This window comes from Esox lucius, chromosome 22, assembly GCF_011004845.1.
Source record: "Esox lucius isolate fEsoLuc1 chromosome 22, fEsoLuc1.pri, whole genome shotgun sequence".
Lineage (NCBI taxonomy): Eukaryota > Metazoa > Chordata > Actinopteri > Esociformes > Esocidae > Esox > Esox lucius.
Genome location: NC_047590.1, coordinates 1,269,153 through 1,285,318, shown reverse-complemented (window position 1 = coordinate 1,285,318; position 16,166 = coordinate 1,269,153). Strand labels below are relative to the sequence as shown.

The window sequence follows — 16,166 nt, the reverse complement described above, 5'->3', positions numbered from 1 at the left end:
CACACAGACCCATATCTTGTCTCCCATCACTAGTCTCATCACACAGACCCATATCATGTCTCCCATCACTAGTCTCATCACACAGACCCATATCATGTCTCCCATCACTAGTCTCATCACACAGACCCATATCATGTCTCCCATCACTAGTCTCATCACACAGACCCATATCATGTCTTCCATAACTAGTCTCATCACGTAACCCATCCAAGTAATATCAATCATCTCAACTAACAATCCCCCCTACCCATCCTTTCTATCTTCACACTACTCAGCACTGCAGCTGAAATCTAACATCTCATGTCATCTCATCTGTAATCTCAGACATTGCATTTAGATATGTATAACTAAACCAAAATAGCCCACAGCTATCTTTGAGCATAGTAGAACATAGTAAATAAACATTTCCAATTTTGACTTAGTGGCTGTTGAGTGTTTCTAGAAGCCATTGAATCTAGGGGTTGTGTCCACCACCATTGAGCTGGCGAAGGGGAATTGAAGCAAAAAATTATATTATGGAAATATACAGGTAATAGCTATTAAAGGCATCCAGTTTTTCAATGCAGTTGACTGGGTTGTACTTTGAACTTTATTGACCAGCTCCTCATTTGATCAAAACTCAAACTAATATGTGTATTAGGGTAATAAAAATCTGCAGTGTTCTTGACAGATTGCAGGGGTTTGGTGGCAGAAACAGGAAGCCCGAAATGCATGCGGTTGTGCTCTGACATCAGAGGTTGACATCACATTGTTATTAATAGCTGTGTGGTGGACTTCCAGATGTTTTGTGTCCATCTGGCTAATCTGGATCTGTTGATATAAGCCATTTATGCATTGTATCGCATAAGAGGCATTGTCAAAGACACTAAATCTCCTCCCCCTAGCAAAACAGCTTACATTTATTTGTATGGGTAACCCTATCTCACACTATGTTAAGGGAAAAGCATTAATCTAAATATGTTTTTGTTAGTGACTAAGCAACTGCATAACAGCATAAAATAAAGTAGGTTTTAGTACCCATCTGTAATTACCCTAAGGATTGGCCAGAAAGTAAAAGGTCATTTAAATCCCTGAACCAAGTTGAAACATCTTTCTGTGATGTTGACAGTAGCAGTCCTGGGCCATGAACCCACTCTGAATGTTTCTTAGGGGCCATGATATGCATAAAAACAAATCTCCAATACACACTTGTACAAGTATGAAATCCCAACCTAACTACTACTAATGCTGGTAATAAATAAAGACTAGGTAGACGATTTAACAATTTGTTTTGTTTTAATTCAATAACCTGATATATATATATATATATATATAAACCCGTTTCCAACACCCAGTAACAAGCCATTCAAACTCTTCACATATTTACAGGAGCAAGATAGAAAAAAGCCTGTTATGAATAAATTAAATCTGCTGCAACCTGTTCAATAGAACAGCTTCCTGCCGATGCACCACAACAGTAACCCACACCAAATGTTACTTGTCTCAACTTTTTTCTTGTCTTTATCAAACTTTTCTTTTTTTTTTTACATTAACTTTGTTCTAACATGTGAGAAGCTAATATAAACTGATGAACCCACAGCCCTAAGATTTAGCCCTGGTGTTTTAGGGACACATGGGTAAATTAATTCACATACATTTCTGACCTCAATGACATAGATATCTAAACCCAAATGACACCCTGACCTATTCCCTTTTATATGCACTACTTTAGAATAGAGCCCTATGTGCTCTGACCTGGAGTGCACTATATAAGGAATAGTGTCATTTGGGACACAAGCCATAGATTTACTGTATGAACAGTTAAACCAATTCTGGTTGTGTGCAGATTAACTGCCAACATGTCAATTCATCCCAGACAACATGAAACTTTGTGCAATAAAGTATAATTTTATCTGAAGTGATGTTCACTACACAAAAAAAAAGCAATGTTCATTTATTGAAAATGAGATTCAGTAGCTACATTTAAATTATTTTTAGGCATTATAGCTAATAATACTCCTCTGATTTAAAAACAAATGTACTTTCAGTGGTGTTGACGTTCATATTGTTTTCCGCACAACAGTTAATCAAAGCAGTGTAACGTAAATTATAAGACGCTTCGCACAATTCAGAGACAAAGGTGGAATACTGTATTTTAACTGCAGAATAAAGGTGAAGCACAGAAGCAAAACAACCAAAAATAATTGTGTTAAATATCTGAAACAATGTAGTTAATATCCCTGCTGTCTTTTGACTGTGTAAAATCAGTTCTCACAGCTTCACGAGTCATTCCGTGACCCAGCCATAACTCCCTGGGGTGTCCCAAACTGAACCCTATTGCCTTTATAGTGCACTAATGTTGTCTAGTAGTGCACTACATATAGTACAGTATAGGCTGCCAATTGGAATGCAGTCCCTGGACCGCTGACCAATGGAAGAGAAGCAGGAAGAAGCAGTAGCAGGTTGGGTCCAGGCACTTCCTGAGTCCAAAGAAAATACAATAAAAAAACGAATAAACATAGAATTATTAAATGTCCATACTCCTAACCCAAGTCCTTCACATGAATCCTGGCTTTACTTTAGAAATGCCTCCTGGTCAGTTAGTCAACCAGTTAATAAAATTAACCATTCAGGTTCAGACAACCATTGACCTTTAAGGGAGAACATCACAGATCTTAGCAGGTCAACAGTCAGATCTATGCTAGACGGGGACAGAACATGGAAGGTCACAACCCTGAATGTTGTTGGTTCTCTTGTAGCCATCAGCTGGCCTCAGCCACAAGCGGGGCCCTGTGGGTCCAGTAAAGGTCGACCCTGTAAGAATCCTACTCATTAAGGTAGCAGGGTTGGGAGGGGTTCAACCCCTAGCAGCAGGTCCTCAGATGTCCTCTTCTCTACTTCAACGGTTACCTAAAGCAATAACAAACAATCAGGACACAGCATAAACATAATAGAAAATGTGACTATGATTATTGTTATAATCTAGTACACTCTGGGGAAAGTTTCAAATGTGTCCTAGACATCATTAAATGTCTTGGACATAGATTCTCCATAGGTATACTGCTCTGGAACCGTTTTAGCACCAACTTTTAGCGCCAGTCCCAAATCATTTAATTTGAACAATCTAAAAAAATGCTTTAATTCGATTAAACTAAAACTTGAATTGTGTAAACAAATGTCAGAATAAATCTCATACCGTCTTCATCAGAGTCATCAAAGCCAAAGAGAGCAGTGCATTTCTTCAGTGACAGGTGTGTTTGGAGCTCCTCTGGACTGTTGAAAGGCAGAAAACATTTGGTACACCGCTGCCTCTGGACAGCCAACACAGCTTCTACTGGATCCAGATGCGTTGGAGAATGATGAGGAGCCCAGGACATCTCTTTCCTTCGTTTCTGCATGGTGGTGTAACTCTCGTCTAGGTAGGCTGTGGGCGGAGGGCGGATATAGGGCTTGTTGCCAATCATTCCATAAAACGAAGTTGTCCCCTCGTCTTTCCTGATCGGGGATTTGGGAGTAACAGCAGGGGATTTGGGAGGAGCTATAGGGGTTTTGGAAAGAGTAGTAAGGGTTTTGGGAGAGGAAGGAGAAAAAGGGGTTTTGAGAGGGGGAGGGGTTGTAGGAGTAACAGTATGTGATGTGGGAGGTGCAGTAGAAGAACCTGAAGGGAGTGTGGAAGTGGTAGGTTTAGTGTTTTGAGGTTTGCAGTTCTTGGACTTTGATTCTGTGGTGGGAAGGACAGTTGGGGGGTTTGTATCCATGTCAACACTGTCTGTATTTTTGGGGTCTTGTCTTAGACTTGGTTTCTGTACATGCCGTTTTTTTTTCTTTAACTCATCGGTCAGCTTTGGCTTTCTGGTAACAATTTCAGCCAAGATGATTGGGTTAGAAGTTGTAGTGGAGGAGGTTATTGGGGGAGTTGAGGAGCTCTTTTTTTTGCCAACGTACCGACTCTTTGCAGCCTGCACTTTCTTTAAATTGTTTATCATCTTTAACTTCTTGGTTACTTTTTCGGCTTGTTCAGTGGTGCTAACGTTCTTAACACGCGACTTCCTGGTAACCCGCAAGTCCTTAAATTCATTGGTCGCCTTTACAGTGATGGCAGGGGGATGTGCAGTAGGGGGACTTTGGCCTTTACGAACCTGTGGTTTCTTAGTGACCGGGAATTCCTCTAACTTCTTGGTCAAATTATACTCCCTGGTTACCTTTGTATTAGTAGTGGATGCCTTTTCTCTACGAGCCCATTGTCTCTTCGCACCAAGCCTCTGGATGGGTTGTGTAGTGGGCGTGGCCTCCATTGCATCCAGGTGTGCTTGAGAGTGTTGAGGTACCCAGGACGTCACTTTCCTGCGTTTTGTCACAGTAGTGTAGTTCTCATCTAGGTGTGCTGAGCGCAGGGGCCGAATATAAGCGTTTTTTACGACCTCTTCCTTGATTGTGGATTTTGAAGGTGTAGTTTTAGGGGTTTTTGGAGTTGTTTTACAGGTTTGGGGAGGAGTAATTTTAGTGTTTCTTGGTTCACAATTCTTTGAATTGGATTCTGTGGAGGGAGGTGTTGCAGTGTCCACATCAGTTTCAACACCTGAAGCCTTCGTAGATTCTGTTCCTACACTTGGTTTCAGTACAGCTCGTTTAGTTCCTACACTGGTTTTCCGTAAAGCCTGTTTGGTTTTCTTGAAATCATCAGTCACCTTCAATTTTTTTGTCACATCAGTAGCTTGACTACTCAGGGGATACATTTTCTTGCTAATAGTCTTTTTCTTAATAACCTGCATCTTCAGTAACTTATTTATCACCTTAACATTTTTGGTAACTTTTTGAGCAGTGGTGGTTATGCTGGGAGGAGTTGAGGTGTCCTTTTCTGAGCTAATGTGCCGACTCTTTGAAGCCTGTGCTTTCTTTAACTTATTCATCATCTTTAACTTCTTGGTCACTTTTTCAGCTTGTTTAGCTTTGGTGGTAGATGTTGAGGTACTCACTTTCTTACCGATACACAGCTTCCTCTTACCCTGCAACTTATCGATCGCCTTTCCAGTGATAACAGGGTGAGGATTGTTATTCCTGGATTTACGAACCTGCCGTTTCCCAATGACCTGAGTTTCCTTCTTGGTCAAATTACACTTCCTAGTTACCTTTACAGTAGTAGCAGAGGCAGCAGTTGATGTTTCCTTTTCTCTACGATCCCATCTCCCCTTTTCACCCATCTGATGTAGCTCATCTGTCTCTTTTACAGAAGTAGAACCAACAACAGGGACATAAGTCTGTTCCTTTGGAAGAGGATAGTGTTCTCGCTCATGACGGTTAAGTTCCAAAAAACAACCCAACTGCTCCTTACATCCTGGGAAACAACATACCGCCTGTAGGGGCTGGTGAGTCTTTGCATGTTTTCTCATTTCTGCCACAGCGCCAAACCGGGCTTTACACCCACGGTGTAGACAAGGATGTCGGGGACTTCCTCTGTGCTGTTCCACGTGGTGCTGGTAATGCTGCAAAGTCAAACCAGGCTTCTGGCAAATACTGCATTTTCCATTCCAGTGGCAAAACGCAGTTTCTAAGCATTTGGTATCGCTACGGTGATCGTCCAGAATATGACCGAGGATAGAGCGCATTTTTCCAGGGAATGTCTCAGTACATCCCTCTACAGGGCAGCAACCGGAAGATTCCTTCCCCTGGGCCGAGGTCTCAATAGGGGAAACAGAAAGCCTATCCTGTGGTCCTGTCGCTAAAGACGCAGATCCTGTTTTAGCCTCCACTGTCTTTGCTGAGGAGCAGGGTTTCACCTCTTTTAAAGTCTTTGTTAGATTTGAAGAGGCACCATTTTGTTCCCATGTTGCAATCTTTACCGAAGTAGTAGAGTGCTCCACAGGTTCTTCCCTCGTCTCCAGACAGGATTGCTCCTCCTTTTGCTGTTTCTGCTCTGGTCTTTGAAAATCCCCATCATGCTCCATTCCTTCAACCTTAACCCGTCTTTTACCTATGTGTCCATTGACCCTCTCTATCGACTGCTTGGCATCACACTCTTCGGTTTCCACTCTAGTCTCTGGATGAAGGTCGGTCGACAGCCTATTGGTAGACCGCAGTTTTCTGCAATTGGGTGGAGATGATTCTCTGGTATCTGTGGAGAGTACGGAGATCCTTTTGCGTCCCCGTCTACCCTTCTGTGCAGAGCGTTCAGGCTTTTCAGGCAACCCAGGTGGACAGTTCTCATGGACCCCTTGAATATCAGCATGAACGTTTCCTTTCTTCAACTTGTCAATGTGTTCAGACAGATGCATCATGGCGATGAGGTCATTTTTGAACAGCATCCTACAGAACATACATTGGTCTCTGCGGAAGTGGTACATGGCATGGGCTGCGACATGGGCATTGCCATTGAAAATCTTGTTGCAGAGACTGCAGCGATACGCCAGTTGACCATCCCCAGTCTCCTGTGGGATGCCTTCAGGGTTTTGCAAGGTATCCCTAGAGACCACGGCCTCCTTAGTGACCTTTGGGGAGTCCTGTCCTTTCTGTGGGGTCTCTCTTGTGATTTTAGGGGTACTCTTAGTGACTTTACGCATGTAGTCAGGGTCTTTTGAGGTGTCTTTGCTGACCTTTGGAGTGTGAGCACTTTTGGAGACATTTGAGGTGACCAATGAGTTGTCCTGTGTATTATGTGGGACACCCTTTGTGACTTTCGGGGTGTCTTCCACGATCCCTGACAGGTCAGTGATTTGCTGGGTGTCTTCATTGACATCTGAAGGATCTCCAGTTGGCTCTGGAGCAGTCCCACATATTTCTGGGCTGTCAATATTATCTTCAGTGACCATTGAGGGGTTCTCTGGGGAGTCATCAGGGTGCTTTGAAGCAACATCAGTTACCTTTGAGGGATCAGTATTATCCTTGTCGGGGTGATCATTGACCCGCGCTCGATCCCTAGGGATGCAAGCATCTTTAGAGACCATTTGGGTGTTCTGTAGAATGTCTTTACACTCCTTTGAGGCATCTTTGGAATCTTTCAGGACATTCTCAGAGATTTTCAGGACGTCCTCTGTGAACATTAAGCAGTATCCTGAGTCCACTGTTACTATTGGGACATCAGTAGTTTCCACAGTGACCATTTGGCAGTGTCCAGAATCCCCAGTGGCAATTTGGCAGTGTCCAGAATCCCCAGTGGTCATTGAAGTGTCTTGTGGCGTTTTCTGCGGGCTCTTCAGAGGACAAGTGTCATCTCTGTTCTGTAGGAAAACCTCAACAACCTCTGATTTGTTACCTGTAGAAACCATTGCAGTATCAACAGTAGCTTTTGTTCTGTCCTCAGTAACCTGTAGGGCATCTGCAGTGACTTTAGGCAAGGTCTCCGTTCTGTTGCCCATTGTGGCATTCATGTTGTCTTCAGTTGGCTGTTGGATATTCTGAGCATTTTCTGAAAATACTTTGGTAAATTTGGGGGTGTTGTCCTCTGGTGAGTCCACTGTATGGATTATACCCCACATGGACCTCTGAAGTACAGCTACTTTAAGAGGTTCCTCAAGCTGCCGGGTGTCATCAGTGATCTGTGGGATGTACTCAAATGGTGTTGGGATGTCCTTTGGATTTGTGTCCAGTCCTGTGACCTGTTGGATGTTTTGATGTTCTACTCCTGTCTGGGTGTCCTGTAAGGCATCTGTGACTTTTGGGTTCAGTTGTTTTACTAATGAAGTGTCCTTATGAACAACTACCGGTTCAGTATTGACTTTTGGGGCATTCTCTGGGATGATGTCCTGAAGGGTGTCTTCCAGTGATGGTGACGTCGCCAAGGTTTTCCGCAATATATTACCTGTAGCTTGGGCTGTCACAGCCTCATGGTTTTCCAAAACCACTGTGTCCTTACCCTTGGCAAACTTTTCAAATTCTCTGGCAAATGCATTCATTGAGGTATTAGACAGCCAGCAAAAAGTAGGAGTAGGATCAACAAGCACTCGAATATCCTTGTCAGAGATGCCAGTGTCAGTGTCATCCATCATGGCTTCCTCCAAACCAATGTTTGCAATACTCATTGCCTCTTTCAGAATATCAGTAACTTCTGTTTCCCTTGATGAGGATTCTAGAACATCACTGACTTCAGTAGACGTCAGCTCTTTAGGAACGTTAATAACTTTTGTTGGTTCTTTTGGACCCTCAATATTCAATATTCGTGCTCTTCTTCTACCTGGATTATTTGAGTTCATGACATTCGTAGTGGCATGGAATGGAATACATTTTTGCTGAGCATCTTTGTCAATAAAGAACCCTTGTGATGTGACGGTCATGGCAGTGGCTGTTGGAGTGGCAGTTTGTGAGGAGACCTCACCTTTCATTTCCACTGCTGACATCTGGTAAAATACAGCAGATGCAGCATCTAGCTCTGGCAGACAACTTTGGTTCAGGTAGGGACGGACATCTGTCGGTTTCAGCGCACAGGTTTCAGCATTCCCAGAAACACCTTCCGTCTTAAGCACCCGTGCATAGCTGTGCAACTGCTGTATGAAGAGACTGGGGTTTTGAGTAGGGAAGATAAACTCTTCTCTAAATCGATCCTTTTCCTGAAACTGTGCCGGGGCTGGCGGCTTAGACAGATCACAGTTTACAAACACCAGTCCTTGTCTTCTGAGTTGATCTTCAGGGAAAACCACCAGTTCATTGTCAGGTTGCGAGACCTCCAACTTCAAGTCAGGAGCAAGAGATACCGCAGGTAGATGGTTCCCATCAGGAATGTCCTCACTTGTACATTCTGGTTCCCTCGCTGCTAAACAAGCAGCCGGTGAGTTGCTTTGTGAGTTACCTGCATTCTTCGGTTTGGTTTTAGTTTCCTTGACTGAACTAGACTGACACGGTGAGTTCTTTGCCTTCTCCACCGCCACCTGGGTCTTCTGCTGCTGAGGTTTCCGACCTGGTTTCCGACCTCTCCGTGGAGCACTGGTCTCAGCCTGAAAGGTTCCCTCCAGAAGCCAGCGAGGTTTTCTACCCAGTCGCTTGGGTGGTTTCTTTTCTGAAAGTCGGGTCATGTGCCTGTGTTGTATGGGAGTGCCTTGCCGATCAAGGTTATCCTGCACCGTGTCCAGTTGTCTGACGGACCGTCTGACTGAGGACTCGGCAGAGGAGTCCACTCTTACAGGTGACCGCATTCTTGGCTTCGGCCCAGGCTTTCTTCCTCTCCTTTTTACAACAGGTTGTTCTTCAACAACTACAGGGGGTTCAACCTTTTTTGCAGACTTTGTTTTGGCTTGTCTTGCCATTGCCGGTGTCAGGTGACTGACTGGCTGCCGCGGTGGCTCGACAGCAGAGGTCTTTCCAACAGTCTTTTCTGAACTTTGAGTTTTGACACGTTTGCCGTCCACTGGTGCCGTCGAGGCGTTATTCTTCTCGTCTCTGTGAAAACGCTTCTTGGGCTCCGTTACCTGATGAAAGGGTTTAATCTGTATGTGTTTAACTGGAGCTTGTTTCATCTGTGGTTGTTTAGTCTCAGCGACTTGTCTAGTCTGCAAATGCTCAGACGGTTCAGTGGCCCAGCCACGGCAGGTCTCTTTGGGGATGTTGCTACAGTAACTGGACACCCACTTATCCTCCTCCATGATCCTTGCCAAGGCCGCCTTCTTCTCGCTCATTAGCTTTAGGCAGTTGGTACGGAGATTCAAAAGGTTCCAGAATTCGGGGTCAAAGTAAAGTCCCCTTTTCAGGGTCTGGAGTATCTCAAACCGGACATGGTTCCTGATGGGGCCAGCCTCAGCGTAGTACTCCTCATCAGGGTGGGTGTAGAGGAGGAACACGGTCTTGTAGGCCTCCACCGTGCGCTCCAGGAAGAACACGAGGAGGGCGCAGGCCCGGCAGATCTCCAGGTCGTTGGGCAGAAGGTAGGCCACGGTCTTGTAGAGTAGGGATTTGGTAGCTGTGTCACAGCGGTCTGTCTGGAGGGCATGGGTGCAGAGCTCCACACAGAACTGCAGACCATCCTTTCCAAGCTGGGAGAGCAAATAACAATGAGAGTTCGGGTTAATTATTCCCTCCCATATAGAAAAGGTAATGTATACACAAATACAATCATGCTATAGATTAACTCTGATGAGGAGGGGAGGCCCAAATGGAACCTTACTCCATAAGTCAACAACACCACCATATCAATATATCAAAATCATACAGCCATTTTGGCAGACAGTTAACTACCACAGATTCCAGGCTCACCTCTGCAAGGATAACTCTCATGAAAGGGAAAATTGACTTGATGTCAGTTGCAGACAGCAGCAGCTGATGGCTTTCTTCCAGTAAGGCCTGCTTGGAGGGGTTGACCCGTAGGCAGAGTTTACTCCATATGAACACCAGATCCCTGTGTGTGTGGGGGGGGTCAATTAATGATTGAAGCTGCAAACTGGATTTAAAAAAACAACAGAATGGTGGCCCTGCCACTTGGGTTGGTTAGAAGATGAGAAATAAACATCTAAGAACATAAAAGCTGTTATAATTAGACTAGTTATTACTGTATCCAAATATCCCTGTTCATATTGACGGAGTACAAGTGATGATCTAGGTTAGTAACTAGCTGCTCATTATAGTAAATTGATAAAGAATATCAGCCAAAACAACACACTGCAATGTAGATATGTTTGGCTTGAAAGGGGCGGTTCGTAGATGCTAGCATATACTTTTTGAATACAGGCCAGGGTAGGTATCTCTCAGTAACTTAGACTCTAGTCCTGAATCTGAGATGTTATAACAGACTGTCCCATATAACACTATTCCTAATGGGCCCAGATCACAAGCAGTGAACAAATAAGGGAATAGGGTGCCATTTGGGGGAGAGAGTACTTTGGGTGACACAGGTCAACTAAAAATCTTCATTTAAGAGGTGAGGGGAGTCTCTGGCAGACGGGCATGTTTAGGGACTCACCACATGTAGTACATGTCTCCATTGAGTAGCTGCTGGGAAAGAAAGGCCCTACAGAGGGCCAGCAGCGTGTCGTCGCTCTCCTCTCGCTCCGTGTTGCAAACAATATCCACCGCATCCTTACCGTCTACCTCCCACATCTACAACACAGAGCAAACACCAGTGGTGACTTCCTTCACATCTACAACACAGAGCAAACACCAGTGGTGACTTCCTTCACATCTACAACACAGAGCAAACACCAGTGGTGACTTCCTTCACATCTACAACACAGAGCAAACACCAGTGGTGACTTCCTTCACATCTACAACCCATCTTAAGATAAATGGCTATGTTGCTCTGGATAAGAGGATACATTCTGTCATTCCAGCACCTTCTCACTCATGTCTGATGGAGTTAGATGTCACATTGATACTGCAGAATCCCAACTGCATCCCTCCCATCTTTTGCCAAAGTCAAACAGACGTTTTAATCCTAAGCCGCTTACAATCACATTTTGCAAACTTGTCAACATCATCCTAAATCTCATTCTCTTCCAGAGGGAAACCAACGTTACACAAATAAAAGGTTGGTCCCTCACCTCTTTGCGCATGTGATCATAGAGCGAGGCCTTGCAGAGACAGGTGAGGTAGGCCTGCAGGAAGAATAGGTTTCGCCCAGCAGTCAGGTGTTGGGAGCACGTCTTCGCCAGAACCACAGCCTCCTGGATCATGAAACAGGACAGCAGGTAACGAACACGCAGCTCGAAGAAGACCGGCACCTCTGAGCCTATGTACCGCTCCACTGTGGAGAGAGAGGGGTCAAAGGTCAGCTGCATGTCCCAAACTGGAACCCCAACCCATATTGTGAAAAGGATTGGTATCATTAGTAAAAACAAAATAACTGGATTGTGCCATCAGGTTAAGAACAGATGTTATTTAATTAAGACTGAAAATACCAAATTGATTGGACATCACCCCTCCTTATTATGATGTTTTATAAAGACTATCGAGTTGGAACTACCTGTGAAGGCAGAGTTAACATCAATAACAACAATTGCAAAGCACTACAGATGTATTTCCTCTAAACAGACAAATATTACAGCACGTTTGTCATGCAAATAGAAAGGCACCATATCTTGTCAACCTGATTATAGTAGCATCAGTGTTGGGAGTTCACTGGGAAGGACTACATTGTCCTCCACCTCCTTCTCCCGCTTCCACCTTGCCTGCCTCCACTTCGTCTCCTTCTCATCTGCTTCTACCTCTTCTCTGTCCCTCCCTTCCTTCCTCCCTTCCTTCCTTCCACCTACCTGCCTCCCTCCCTCCCTCCATCCATCCCTGTCTGTCTGCCTGCCTCACCTTCATCCTGGGGAAGAGCGGTGTCCTTCAGAATGGCCTGTAGTACAGGGCTGGCCCATGGTCCCTTCTCTCTGATGATTTGTTTCACCTGCAGCAGGTGGATGTTCTGGTGTCTATCCAGGTGGGAAAAGCATTCCTGAGAGTGGAGGAGGGTTAACCTCATGTAACATCTAGTGATCTAGTGGTATTTTACTCTGCAGCCCATACAGGGATGAAAAACTGTACAATGACATGAATAACAGTCTATAATAACGTGCAAAACATGACACCTGATTGGTCAGATGAACCGCCTTGCCTAACGGGCAAGTAGGGTCCAAAGGTCAGAGCGCGAGCCGGTCAGGTCAGGGCGCGAGCCGGTCAGGTCAGGGCGCGTGCCGGTCAGGTCAGGGCGCGTGCCGGTCAGGTCAGGGCGCGAGCCGGTCAGGTCAGGGCGCGAGCCGGTCCGGTCAGGGCGCGAGCCGGTCCGGTCAGGGCGCGAGCCGGTCCGGTCAGGGCGCGAGCCGGTCCGGTCAGGGCGCGAGCCGGTCAGGTCAGGGCGCGAGCCGGTCAGGTCAGGGCGCGAGCCGGTCAGGTCAGGGCGCGAGCCGGTCAGGTCAGAGCGCGAGCCGGTCAGGTCAGGGCGCGTGCCGGTCAGGATGAACAGGATGACCCACCTGGAATGAATCAAGGATGTCTTTCAATGGATCCTGCACGAAGTTTTCTTTCTTCAAAAACAGCAAGAGTTCAAAAACACTCCTGTGAGCAGAGAATATGGAGTGGCAACAGTTGGTCTACTTTAATACATATAGTCCAGAGCTTTAGTGAAATCACATGTCATTCCTGAAGAGTCAAGAATACCCAGAGTTGGAAAAGACTGGGAGTGACATAACATATTCAGTTATTATTATTCAAACTCGTGAGAATTAGAGACATTCCAGAGATATTCTCAACAGGTATTGATTGTATAGAGAATTAAGTTAAGGGCGAAATTCTTCACCCTCCTGACAGCCTACCACAGGACACAAAACAACTTCATATAAAACCCTGTTGGCAGGTGCAATATGCATTTGCCTCCTGAGGCAACAATGTATGTCTGCTTTGTTGTAATGTTGTACGGGAGGTATAACAGTCTGGATACTGGAATGAAAAGGGTCATCGTCAAGATTCCAGGCCAACGTCACTTGATAAAAGCATGACGAAATGAATGACAGTCATTGCATATCCAGTGAGAGGAGCAGAAGGCTGATGCCCTGGCGCTGAATCACCTTTTATACTGGAAACATATGGAATGCATCTTTCATGCAAACAAGAAAACAATTCAGAAATGTTGGGTTCCCAGTTACACATCCATGTTATTGCGCTGGTTTAACAGGCAGAATTCTGAGGTAACCGCCTGTTCTACTCAGCCCTACAGCAGGCTCTGACCCCACTATTTCGGAAGGGAGGTTGGTCAGCACAAGGCACACAGTGGGGGTCTGTGCAAAACTCCTACTTTTTTCACTGATACATTTGACTGATGTTCAAAACAGTGTTGCGACTGTATTTCATCCCTCCCAAAATAAAATAACCACTGAATATCTTACAGTGGAGGCTCTAGGCTGGGGGTATTAAAATACTACACTATGAGGGCAGTAGCCTGCTGGTTTTCTGTTCTACCTCATCTTTACTTGCACCCATATGGTGTCCTTACAAAAGAGGTGGCAATGAAAAAATAGAGTGGAACTGGCTTGGAGGGCCAGATTTGAGTACCCCTGGACTAAGCTTTAAGAAAAACCTTCGGTCTCAAAGCTACAATGCATCATGTGTAGCCAGCAGAGGAATAAATAAACCCTTTAAGTGTACACACATGCCAGTGAATTTCTGCATTATTTAACAGTGTAACGTGGTTTGGCTGCATAATTCAACAGTGTAATATGTTTCAGACGTTTGAACAATTCATAGCCTACTGGTTATGTGGCCAACGGCATATTTACGGTCAAACCTGAGATGCAGAGCAAGAACGCCAGCAAGAACAGAAAGGCAAGGATTTAACGTGATCTGAAACATTTACATGTCCTGCAAACCAAACTCCCATCCAGATGTCTGCAGTGAAGGTGAGGACCTCAGTCAACACTCATACTCACAAGGCCAGACTGCTCAGGGTGTAGTGGACATGCTCACAGGTGCATGGGAAGCCAGCCGACGCCTGGACAAAGGAACTCAGAGCCGTCTGAAGAACCTGTAGCTGTGGCAAGGGCACCTGCCATCGCCCTGTATAGACCTCTACCAACTACAGGCATAAAGGGCAGGGACAGAGACAGAATGAAAAGAGGAAGGGTTGAGTTAGGGCAACAGAGGTAGGAAGGAGGATGAGTTAACACAGCTAAACAGAGTGAAGCCTTTCTTCCATATTATCAAGTTAAAGGAGAATGTAACTATTTTATAACTTGCTGTTGGATGGTTATTCACCCACAGTGTATGATCATCCATGGTTCAGTTAACCGTTACAAGCATCTGACTAACCAGCCACCAGAAGCTCAAAATCCTAAGGGGCCAGTTTAACAGACACTGATTAAGCCTGGTCCAGGATCAAAAATAAATAAACACAAATCAAGCTCAGTGGAAATCTTGACTCAGCACAATTATTTTGGTCAGAAACTTAGCTTAAACTGAGTCTGGGAAATCCGCCCTAGAATTAAAGGAGACATGTAACATTATTTTTGTAAACTTAAACAGCCAAATTATCCAAACAGAAGCCAATTCAAAGCTTAATGCATTTTTATTTTTCTCTACTTATACTGACCACATTAGCAAGCAACCGCTAATTAGCTGATTTTATAGAGACCTTTTAAAAAAGTGGAACATGACAGTTCTGCATGACCCTAGACTACTTAAAGGATTAGGAATAATCTACTGTAAGAAAGTTGCATTTTTTTTAGAAATTCTCTCTGATGCAACTGATTTATGCGTTGACAACCTATTCCTGGGCAAAAAACTATTGACCAGACACTGAGACATATTTCCGCAGGTTAATAAGTGGCAAGGACTTTCGCTAAGTGACTTCCATATTACCAACTAATGTAACCGGGCATGCAATTGTGTCATTAGCAACAGCGTCTGGTGGGTAGCTAGGTAGAATTCCGTGTGTTTCAATCTTCCTAGGTGGATAACATGGTTTGAAAGTCTTATTCTTCCCATACGATAATGTAATACTTCATATTTAATAACTAAATGAGACGCATCCAAGTACAGTAAAATCCTGAGACCTCCAACCTAGTTGCCAAATGTACAGCTGGCAAGTAACCAAACTAATGTTTACAGCTAGTAGTTACCTAAACTGGGGCAAATAACTTGGCTGGCTGACTAGCTAGTAGGAAGCTACCGAGCACGAATGGAGTCACAATGATTATCCATTAACAAAAGTAATAACTAACTGTATGGCATGCATCTTGAAAGAGTTTATAACACAATATGTGGCATCAGTGATACTGCTATAACAGTTCGTTAAGTGGTTGCTAACAAGCTATTTACGGATTTTATCTGTCCGTTTCTGGGGGAGGGGAATTGTTGGTTAGATAGCTAGCTAGAATCAAGCTAGCTCAAGTCTTTACTGACAAACAAGTCTTACGCTTTGCTACGTATGATTCAAATACATATCTTACCTTACAGAACTGTACACAATATAACTTGCTTTGGAGTCCGTATTGTTCACTTGAGTTACTGACAAACAAACTCTCCAATTCTTTTTTTAAAACCTCTAACTCCAATTCCTTCTCTTGCTCCGCCATACTGCTTGCCTAGCCTAGCGCGTAGCTACAGGCTACAGCGACTACAAGGCGACGGTCAAACCTAGCGTATTACGTAGAGAGATTTTATTGGGTAATATTCACGTCTGTATTGCTAAGAACGGCTCAGACGTCTTGTGATTGTAGGAAACTACGTACTAGACAGAAATCCCGCCCTATATTGTGAAGGTATCTTGTGTTTACAATATTGGTCAGATTGCAACATTG

At 44.5% G+C, this 16,166-nt stretch overlaps 1 protein-coding gene across 1 annotated transcript; it reads right to left on the bottom strand.

Annotated features, from left to right (window-relative positions):
• Positions 1-1,514: 1,514 nt before the first annotated feature.
• On the bottom strand, positions 1,515-15,972 carry LOC105020102. The gene is made up of 9 exons (XM_013140023.4): positions 15,816-15,972; positions 14,298-14,443; positions 12,849-12,930; positions 12,196-12,331; positions 11,436-11,638; positions 10,859-10,995; positions 10,156-10,297; positions 3,176-9,935; positions 1,515-2,889 (listed from the first exon to the last, which is right to left on the bottom strand). The coding sequence occupies exons 1-9, from the start codon at positions 15,939-15,941 to the stop codon at positions 2,879-2,881; spliced, it is 7,743 nt and encodes a 2,580-aa protein (XP_012995477.2). The 5' UTR covers positions 15,942-15,972; the 3' UTR covers positions 1,515-2,878.
• Between the last annotated feature and the right edge of the window lie 194 nt (positions 15,973-16,166).